This window comes from Penicillium oxalicum, chromosome III (assembly GCF_001723175.1).
Source record: "Penicillium oxalicum strain HP7-1 chromosome III, whole genome shotgun sequence".
NCBI classification, from domain to species: Eukaryota; Fungi; Ascomycota; class Eurotiomycetes; order Eurotiales; family Aspergillaceae; genus Penicillium; species Penicillium oxalicum.
Genome location: NC_064652.1, coordinates 2,399,889 through 2,410,891, shown reverse-complemented (window position 1 = coordinate 2,410,891; position 11,003 = coordinate 2,399,889). Strand labels below are relative to the sequence as shown.

The 11,003-nt window shown below is 52.8% G+C and overlaps 2 protein-coding genes across 2 annotated transcripts; both read left to right on the top strand.

The window, feature by feature from the left end:
* Positions 1-510: 510 nt before the first annotated feature.
* Positions 511-4,230, top strand: POX_c04278 (uncharacterized protein; the record flags this gene model as incomplete). Its single annotated transcript, XM_050113159.1, has 2 exons — positions 511-801; positions 871-4,230. 2 exons carry the CDS (start codon positions 511-513, stop codon positions 4,228-4,230), a joined length of 3,651 nt encoding a protein of 1,216 aa, XP_049970715.1.
* Positions 4,231-7,756: 3,526 nt separating this feature from the next.
* Positions 7,757-9,352, top strand: POX_c04277 (uncharacterized protein; the record flags this gene model as incomplete). The annotated part of the gene is made up of 2 exons (XM_050113158.1): positions 7,757-8,245; positions 8,312-9,352. 2 exons carry the CDS (start codon positions 7,757-7,759, stop codon positions 9,350-9,352), a joined length of 1,530 nt encoding a protein of 509 aa, XP_049970714.1.
* Positions 9,353-11,003: the final 1,651 nt, after the last annotated feature.

The following is an 11,003-nucleotide window of genomic DNA, read 5'->3' as shown; positions in this document are numbered from 1 at the left end:
TGAACTTCCAGGAAGAAGCCTGAAGACGACAATCATCGGGTTGTATTATCAGGCCGTTGGAAGAAGGGCGAGGATCGACGTTTCCGGTGACGATCGACTATAGGGACACGCAACAAGTTAAATTCTTGTTGATATGATGTCGCCTTATGTTGTATTGTAGTTCGTAATTTTCTTCATTATTTTCTTTCCTTTTATTTTCTCCCCTCGAATCTTAATGTTCACGGTCTATCGCATGTCAAGTGAAGACAAAGATACAGACTAGTAAACACATCGAGTCCGCGCTAGTCGATGTCCCCATTCAGGAGAGGTCAGTGGGGCAATCCACGTCCGTCCCACCTTATTTCTGCGACTGCAACGTGAGTCTCACGATCACCTTGGCCGGAGCTTCCCCAGCAGGAAGTCTGGTGCCTTGAATGGAGCTAAATCCTGCACGGTCTGTTCTGCTCCTTCGTCCTCTTTGTCCTCGTTCCCGGATCGCCGTCCCTTGGGACACTGTGATGCCTGGCCATAATGTACGGACGACCTCAGCCCGATCCTCCATCGCAGCCTGAATGGCGGATACCCACACGACGTCCAGGTGCGCAGCAGTCAGAAGCAGCTGGACCGACACCTCCACCGCGTCCGCCTGCGACGGGCGCATATTCTCCAGCAACCTACGGTCCCATTTCCACGTCGACGACGCACGCGGCCACCTCACCGTTGCTGGCGGGGCCCGGCGCAGATCCGCGGACGTGGGGTGTGCGATACAAACAGCAGAACAACCAGCAGATACATCCAATCTACGCTCCACCGCCGTTGCCAGTCAGTGCATGAGCTTTCAAGATTGAATCTCAAGGCCCACGGGATGTCCGCTGACCGAGATCATCATAGCCTCGCCCGCCGAGCGTCAATGAGACGCCTCAAATCTATACACAACCACAGCCCCCACCCCCGCCCGCGCATCACGGCGTCTCCAGCCCACCACCAACGTTGGGAGTGGACGCATTCTCAGTCGCTCAGCCGGGACTGGTGTCGCCGATTACTCCACCACCTTATAGCGAATATGGAGCTCCAAATCTATCTTCGCCGTATGCAGTTTCCCCGGTTCCGACTCTCCCTCCCCCTCCTCCCAAGAAGCCACCTGGATACCAACCAAATCCCCCGCCTCCTCCAGCGAATTCAGAGAGGCCACCGTTACTTGCTCAAGGGGTAGGACCAGCGGCAACACAAGGGTCATACGGCTTTGCCGACAATGCTTCGGGTAGCAGCAGTCTTGGAAATGCCGGTGCTGCTTCGACGAGTGCTTCGGCGCTGGGTCCTGGTACGCCATCGGATTGGGAGCATCTTGGACCGACACCGGGTGATTTTGACGACCGCCCGTGGTTTCCCACGCGAGACCATTCGGCTCAATCGCAACATGAATCTCCAAACCAAGTCAATGCTCAACCACCACAATTTGTCTCCACCCCGCCTGGTTACTCGACTGGATTTGCCACTACTTTTATATCTGGACCTGCAAGCACACCAATCCCTGCGGGAGTAGATTCCGCACAGCTCCCTCTCCGGGAGGGAAGTCATGCGATTCGACCGCAGAGAACGGACTCAATCTCGCCTGTCAGCCCTGCAAGCGCGCCTGGGGTCTCGCAAGCTGAGTTTCCTACTCGCATGGACAGTGTTGGCTCCCGAGTGTCCTCGTATGAAGGTCGTTCTGATAGCGCGCACGGAGTCGTCGACACCTGGATTCAGCCTCAGTCACCTCCAATCGAGTCAACGCAGGGAGGTCATCTCTCGCAGAGCGATCAAAGGGCTTCCCTCGTCCTAGGTCCCGGTCGACATAATAGTCTTACAGCTTCTCAAGATCCAGGACCTATTCCCAGCCATGATAAAGCAATGGGCCCGAGTGAGGTGGCTCGGCCAAGCACCGTCACTCCTCGAGAACCAGACCCCTATGAAGACCTAGATCCTTGGTTTCGATCCTCACTAGCGCGATATGTAACGATGTTACGGAAAGAGGCGGTTGCGGATTCAGATGAGGAGCGTTTCAAGATCTTCACGGCGTTTGCGGCCAAGGAGACCAAGCTTCGCGAAATTCTTTACAGTATTGAGCACGATCCACCGGCAACGCAACCGATGTCAGATCTTCCTCATCTGGCGTCCAGACATTCGTCGGTAGCCTCCAAGGCTGGAACACCGGCTGTTGAGTCAGGTTTGATCCCCGTTGAGACAGAAGAGGCATCTTCTCCGACTATACCGCGCACAGAAGATACACCGGATCTTGACGACAATGCTAGTGAATACAGTGCGGGTGGCAGGCCTATCCTTGGTAAACAAGCACGCCGTGTCTCTCAGTGGACGCCCAATCTTGCGGTCCTCTCGTCGGATGGAGAAACAATCAGTCAAAAGACAAAGAATCCTTCGAGGAAATCAACCATTGATGAGAGTGGTCCGAAGCAGAATATGGAGCCGCTTGCGACAAACCCTCCACGCCCTATCTACACACCCTTTCAATACAAAGAAGGCCCACAGCGCGGGTCGGATAACCTGACATTTGACCGTCCGGCGTATCAGGCTTACTCTGAGCTTCGCCAGGCATCTGCTGTCAGCGGACGAGTCATGTCAGGTGTTCCTCCATCTGTCCTCCAATCGCTGCCTGGCGCCTTGTCGACCTCCCCATTACAGGACGAACACAGTGAGACGTTTCTTGGACTCATCCGTGACAGGAGTAGCGCGTACCGACCTTTAGACAGCAAGCCCATCCACTCAGCCCCGCTCCTTTCTGGGCCTGCCCAGCAAGGACGGAGGTCTGACGACCCGCTCGAGGATCTTCGAGCCATGGTGTTGACTCCATTGGACAAGCAATCAGAAAGCTCTTGGCATGTGACTGCTCGAAAAGAGCTCGAGAAGTACCCAGATGGATTTGAATCTATCCAGGAGCAGATTGATCAATGGGAGAGCTCGATGAAGCAACGCCGGATCAAAGTCGATCAGGATCGAACCATCCGACAGGAGGAGTCGGAGGCTCATATTGATGACCTCTTCAATGAAAAGGCCATTGGCTACGCTGACATCAATACATTAGAGGAAGATTTCCGCCAAAGTGAAGCACGTGTCCAGCTGGATGAGGAACGTGAAGAGGTTGAAAATTTCGTACAAAATGTTTTCAACCCTCTCGATCAGCGCTTGAAAAACGAGATTGCGGCGCTTCGTAAGTCCTACGAATCTGCGCTCGGCCAATTAGACCGTGATCAGAAGAGGCAGAGTCCGAGAGCCAAACAATGTAGCCCGTCCGTGACCATGAAGCTGATCAATGAGATACATCGCAAGCTTGAGACTCGTTTTCAGAAGAGGCTCGAGATTGCGCTGGACTGCGAACGGCGTCGTAAGAAAGCTGAGCGACGGCCCCTTGTGTTCATCGGCGATATGGCGGGACTGCGCAAGCTGGACGGGGAATTCGATCAAATGGAGAAGCGAAACATTCTTGAAGCGGCCAAAGATCGGGATGACCGTGTCAACCGACTCATGGATTCGTTTGATGATGCGATTCTCCACGGCTTGGGTTTGAACCAGAGTCTGCTGGACGAACTTGCCAGTAAAACAGCCCGATTGAACACCTCTGACGTCCGTGCCTCCAGCCTGTCGAAATCGGAGATAGAGCGGGTTCTGAAGTCCGCGATGACCTTTGCAGATTCACTTCGCCAAGATTCGGAGGCAATCTTGCGCAATTCGGCCGTTGCTGAAGACGCGTTGAATGACGCTGATTACAATGTCTCCGTTGCCGAGGCGCAGTATGCGAATTCGGATCCCGATGTCTTCGAGCGACTCGAGCTAGAAAAGAAAAAGGAAGATGGCATTCTGCAAGATGATCTACAGAAGAAGCTGCAGAGCATTCAAAGCGGCTCACAGGAGCTCGAAGCCAACATTCACCGTCTGCTTGAAGATCCGGAGCGTGCGCCTCAGGCTACGAGCCGAGCTTCAAGTCCGACTCCTGCCCCTCATCCGGCACAAAGTCCCGTCGAATCTTCAACGCCGCCAATCCCTGGAACCAGTACTCGGAAAGTCACGCCATCCAAGCTCCCCATTGATGCGCTGCCCCTAGAACTTCGTCCTGCAGTGACGCTGCCTGGTCGGAGCTCGACTTCAACGCCCTCATCCACGGGTCGAGCGTCGATTGATCCAGAAGTAGAACACAAGGAGAGACTGCGCCGGGCATTGGAGGATGCAAAGAGACGAAACGCAGCGCGAGACGGCTAATTGATTGGGTGGGATTCTGCGAGTCATGCACAAACCCTTGAATATGTGAATGAAGCGAAGGGGACATCGATGGCGCATTGGAATGTTTCTTTTTCTCGGTTGCGGCATTGAAATACCCTTTTGCGTGACCCGATTTTCCTTGTGCGGCTCACTCAGGTTTATCGGGTGATTCTACTCGGCTGGAGTGTCTTCGCACAAAGATTTTGCACGTATGCTTCTATTGGGCCCGTAAATCCGAGACTGTATTTGGCCATCTCATTAAGTTGTCATCAGTGTGTAATGGGCGGCAGCAGGAGTGCCCATGATTCTCTTAGACGCCGTGCGACAACTGAGGGTATAGAGCTGGGCCCTTTAAGAAGATGACAGATGAGCTCTTCCAATTCTATCATGGACTAGCTTCCTGATCGGAAAATTGCTCCGTCGACGTTGAAGCTGTCCATTGGTAGAGCAAGTGGACCAACACGCCAGATTCATCAGGTGTTCAGCGGTGCCAGTGGTCCTAACCGAACTCTGGGCAGTCCGTCTTGCTCTTCACCTCAGCTCTGTCCATCATCTCCATTTTACCAAAAGGACAAGTTTTTTTTCAAGAATTCAAAAACACAAAAAAAAAAATTAAAAAAACATTATTTATCTAATTCTCGAATTCTTTCTTTCTGCACCGCACAGGGACATACCTCGCGAGTTTGACCGCTGTGAATTGCAAAGCTACCACCTGGCAGTTCTACCCCTCCACACAAGTCGGGGGGCCAGGTGCCAGGTGCGCTTCTGCGCGGCGTGCAGGGACTGGACGGTCAAAATGATTGCGAGTGAACGCACAGACGTCTTTGATTCGATCGCTGTACTTGGATCCAAAGGATCTGGATGGAGTAGAGCCAGAGGCTCGTCCATTCCACTTGCTCGAAGTGGAACATGGATCCGATGCGTTGCAGATTAGGCAGGCTGGTTAGGCGCCGGCACACAGTGATTGGTCACCGGGGTGGCCGTTTTGAGCGAATTAGACGCCAGATGCGGTGAGATCAGCCTCTGCTGCGCATGAAGCATGCTCTCCATGACGACCGCTAACCAGCCGTCATACTGGGTTGCGCATCACCGTCGCCCTCGAGCAACAAGCGGGGGCTGGAATTCCAGCCACGGACAAGGGTCCGAAAGGCTCGATAGGTCAAGAGCGATCCCGGGCCCAATGCCCAATCGAGCGGGTCAAACCGCGCGTATGGCTGCTCTCAGGAGGCCCCCCCATATGCGACGACGGCAGTTGATTTATTCTATTACATGATGTGCACACGAAGAGAATTTGGGGGTCTTGGTACAAGAGTGGGCAGGGAAATGACCCACGGCTGAGAAGGTGACACAGATAACGAGGATGACAACGTGCGATTTGTTTCATGCACAGGGAGCAGTTGCTTCGCCCCGCTGATTCCGGAGGGAAGGCCTCCTTTCGCATCTGCTGGCTATTGTGACTTTGACCGCTTCCCCAGATGACTCGGGATTTAGTGGGAGATGCTTTACTGACGAATCGTTCAGGACAAGATGCAAAGTGCGCCTTTTGGGATCACCAACTTTTTTTTCCCCTATGAAATGATTACGCTAGAATTGCCCCGTGCGGCGTTCATCGGGTTAGCTCTCTTTCCGCCCTTTATCCGCGACCCGGGCGGCTTCTTGTTCCACGGAACAATGCCAGCTGAGAGGAGGTCTCGCGCTTGGATGGGTGATAGACTTTCTTTCATTGGATTTCCCTTCGGCAGCCGATAAACCTTGGGTCTTGTGATTGTCGCGCCGGGTTCCATCAATTTCAACTATTGGATATTTCTCTTCGACGTGATATCGATCCAACCACTCAAGCAGAGCCAACAAAGCATGGAACAGAGTATGCGGAATACCATCAGAGATATAACCCCTGTCTAGCCTTCACATTCAGAAAAAAGAAACGAAAAGGAGACAAGCAAAATGGACAGCAAAAAAAAAAAAAAAAAAAAAAAAAGAGGAGTGGAGAGCTGCAAGACACGCGACCCGGTTTACGGCGATCCTGTACTAGCATCTTTGGGGCATGCGCCTGAGCCGCGGCGTGATGAGATCATGAAATCGGAAAAATTGCCTGGACCATCCAGTCGAGACCGCTCAGTCTCAGTCCCCCGGTCGTCGCGCGGTACAGCTTCCCAGGAGACCCGCCCTGGGTCATGAAGTTGCATTTGACTGGAGCGCCCTTACTTGGTCTGTCTGGTGGGCGGATCTTTCAGAGAGGACACTATTCACCTATTCACTCAAGTGGCCCAATCCTACCACACAGCCGAAGCCAGTCGGCAGCCAGCCAGCCCAAGCTGGAAGCACACTGGGACCGAACTCAAACTCACCGAGACGAGATCCGAGCCTTGTGTTGTGTTGGCTTCTCTCCGGAGCTGGAGCCTGGAGATATTCGTGCGTGTGTTTTATTTTTCGCATTTTTTTTCCTGGCTTTTTCTTGTTTCTTTGGCTCTGGTTGATAAATGGTAATGATCTTCTCCTGTTGAGCATTGCCATTTACTCCGAGACTTGTAAGGGAGCCGCTCCCTCCGGTTTTGCCCCCCCTTTACTAGCACCGGCTTTTCGCAGATGCAATTGTGAATGGCTTTTGAATTGATTTCTACTATGTATATTTTGACTTGTGTGAGCGAAGTTCCTGTGTACTGCGCGGCAAGACTGATCGGTCATTGAACGAGGCATTGATCGTCCAGTCCTGCAGCAGTATGGGGGTAACGATTCTCCCATAGTTTGTATGCGGCCGTGCACCTTGCCGTATTGATCTGATGCCCCGAGACCCAACATTAAGCGCCGTTGGGACAATTCGCGGCATCTCTGCTCGACCCCCAAGCACCCGAGAATACTCCGTGTTGATTTTTTTTATCTTTTTTTTTTCTCTGAGTAATGTTTGATCGGTTGCGATTTGGGTGGATTTTTTTTTCCCTTTCCCTGGCCTATCCCTTTTTCGTTCTTGTTCGCGTGTGACGTGCTGTTGGCGGGCCTCCTTCCCCCATCGCATCGCTGCTTGTTCGAAGTCAAGATCGCACTAGGCTTCATGCACCCGGGACGGGAGCACAGCGGGCACTGTCGCAGACGGAAATGAGCAATCACGAAGAGCATCATGAACGACCTCGGACCACCACCACTATCACCACTATCATCATCACCATCACCGCCACTTCTCGTCTGCTCTAGGTGATGGTTAACCTGTTGTAGTTCCAGGGCTCTCGAGGAATGAGAGAACTCCGCCTGTCTCGTTGAACGTATTTAAGGCGGAAAGGTCGTTCCATGGTTCAAAAATTCCAGCGTACCCGCTTTCGCCCACGGCTCCAACGAGTCCTCCAGCTTGAGTCGAGTATTTCGGGGTCTCATCGTTCCAGTCTGTCGGGGCTATTACGGCAGGCTCAACGCGCGATCCTCTACATTTGTTTGCTTTAGCCCCTCTCTCCGTCCGACGATCTATCATTCTTCTGTCGGCTTTGGATTTTATCAAGCAGTTGACATCCTGTCCCCTTGTCGGCCTTGATTGGCCATGGCACCTCCGACAAGACAATTTCATAGGCTCTCGATTGGTCAAAACATGCCTGAAATTAACCGGGCCGAGTCCTCGCGGGCCGCTCACGATGCGGGGCAGAGGCGTCGTTCGGGTCATCAAGACGAGAGTAGTGATGACGAAGGGCACGAGAGTGACAGCTCTCGTGAGGAGAACGAGACCGATGACGAAGGAGACCAGGAGGAGGAGGAGGACGAGAGCAGCGAAGGGAGCGGTTCGCAAGTGTCGACGATCCGCACACGTTCAGGCATCACCTACGACTTGTCGAATCTCAACACCGAGTCTGGAGCCAAAGCTTTGTTGGGCCTGACAGGTCATTTCGAGGTTGTCAACTGTGGCACTTCTGCCACTGGCTACGAATTTCAACTTCTTGATCGGCCTCGTGTGCACATCGGGCCTGGCAAGCCACCCACCTGTACGTGCACGACTTTTCAGAGCCATCCGGATGTGGCTTGTCACCATATTTTTGTAAGTCGGGGCTCAAGGAAAAGACTTGCAGTGGAACAGTTGGCACTGACACCTGTCCTCTCGTAGTGGCTCCTCGATCAACTCTACAGTTGCTTCTTCTCGGACCCTGCTTCGACGGAATTAGCACTTTCTCACGATGGGCGGCCGCGTGTGCATCCGCAAATTGAAGAGCTTCTCAGCGGTAAGCTGGAAGCGGTGGCAGACCGACTGAACTGGCCCTGTCTTCGCATCGAGGGCGATGAGCGACGAACACGTATGACACGGGCCGAAAAGGTGCGCGATGTTCTCTCTGCCTTCAGTCCGAAGGTCTTGCCCGAGGATTTCCGTCGTGATCTGGTCGAGACAACCGCGCAGTCGCGTACTCCAGAACAGTGCGTGGTTCAGGGTGATCTGGAAGCGACCATCTTCCGTCTCGCGGTTCACGATGACAGTGTGTTTACGAGCATTTGCAAAGCCATGCCTTCCGGCGCCTGTGCGGTGATCTACTTTGATAAAGTCCAGGAGCAGCTTCGTCGTCTTCTGGCCGATTTTGATCGGTACTGCGCCACGGGTGAAACCTCTGTGGAGAACGCGAGTCCGGGTAGGGGGCTCTTCGAGGTCGAAGAAGTCGTTCAACAGCTTCGTCGGTCGGTCTCCCTGCTCCACACTAATATTGTGCTTCGTGCCCCATATGGATCGGAAGGTGCTGCAAAGGCTCTCGTCTTCATTCTTGAAGCCGTTGCTGCACGCAATAAAGATGCGTTGGAAGGAAACACTTGGGGAAGAGCTTCTTTTCATGGAGAAGATGAGGACCAGCGCAACTTGTACCATCTGCTCATTGGGTCCGATGATATGGATCTGGAATCTGACTCTGAGCTCTTTGTTCTCGATGCTCTGAGTGCTCTGCCTCCAGGCGATCTGGCTCTTCATCTTCCGAAGCTTCTCGAGATTCGCAGCAAAATCGAGGTCAATCGTGCTCCGAAACAATATCTTATTCGCCTGGGAGCTCTGATTCGACTCGTCGAAGCCGCGAACACCGCATCCTCGTCTGCGATGGGCCAGATGGGCTCCGGACAGAAGCGACCCGCGGCTGGCAATTCAGGAAGTTACTCAAAGCGAAGCCGCTAGTATTTGAGGTCCATGGACCTGACTGACTCTGAAAGACTTTACGCGATCTTTGCCTTTGAGTCTTTTTTTTTCCTTCTTCTTCTCTACAAAATTCTTCTCTTGTTCTGATTTCTTATGTCTGGGTGGCCATCTTGTTCATTCGTTACAATACCCCCCCATCTGCATTGTTGTCACCAGCGAGTTTCAGTACTCAATCCTGACCACAACTTCTTCGGGTCAGGTTTCCTTGCATTTTCGCTCTTTTCACTTGCGATCTCTGCGGCTGGTTGGAACTACTTGGGAGGCTCTTTGTCAATTTATTTAACTTGCACTGAATTGAAATTACTTTCGCGATTTTGTTTTTCTCCTCCATTTCGGGCTCCTGCGATATCCACTTGAAGACTAGACTGGTGCATGAACTCACGCCCGCGAGACAATTAAGGTCCTTTCAGATTGTGTCAGCATGCCTGAGCCGCGGGGAGGGGGGGCCTGAATGGAATATACTACTGCCCGCGCTAGCCCTTTCTACGACATCCCCGGATCCGGGTTCAAATACCGCGATATCAAGCTGTATGGGATGGCGTCATTAGAGCCCAGGTCGACGGCCTCGGGACCCCGCGTCCACGGTTACAGACGCGCCATGGACATGTCATCGGCTTCCAGAGACGTGGCAGGAGCCCGATCGGAAAAACTCAACCATGGTTTTCCACCTGACATTCTGATGGTACAGACCCACCCACACATGGTCAGGAGCTCCGACTCTGAGCCCAAGGTCGGTCCATATTCTCTAACATAATCACAAGCCACACCTCCCAGGTACGCAGGCACCTGGCAAGAAAAAAAAAAGTTAGAACGTGAGTTCTGAACAACCCTGACTCAATCATTATTCCTTTTTAATTTTCTTCCATTGTGAGGGAGAGCCCTCATGACCATAAATCTATGCGCTCCTTGGAATTTTCTGCATGTTGTAGACGCATTCGAATCCGGAGGGACTCGGTTATTTTCTCTCACACGGGTCTGGTGTTGTGAGGAGCGAAGATCATGATAGACGAGGGTTTGTGGAGCCGCGGGCGGATCTGCTCGGCATTGGCGCAGAAAAGGAGAGCGTAGGCCTCAGGAACAAGTGGAAATCAAATCCGCATCCAATGCCTGTTCAGGAAAGGTCCCCTTTTCTTATTCAATTTTCTCCTTGAATGGGGATTGGGAATTGAAGCCTTTTTTTTTGTACGGTACGTCTATCTGTCACTGATGGATGGGGGCGGCAAAGGGGGGAAGGAGGAGGGGGGGGGGGGGGGGGGGGGGGGACCGGGAGGTTGTTCGAGCAGTGATATTTGAGTGACTGAACCTTACCTCAATCAAGAGGATTCCGGACCGAGCCACAAGGTTTTTTTTTTCAGACTGGACGGGATTTCTAATCAGCTCCGTACAATAGATTATTAGATTGTATATGTCGCACCCCTTATATAATATCTAAAGACTCTAGAGTGGTCTAAGAATGCTAGTGTCGTGATGCTGCACATTTCTGGTAGGACAATTCCCTAAGTTGGATGCATTCCGAGGGCGAAATCTTCCACGTGCATCGCGGCAGTGGAAAAAAGGCTGCAGTGGGCTCAGTCTGCTGACTAGCCGGGATGTGGCCCAGTTTCCAGAAAGGGCATTTGCCTCTCGACCG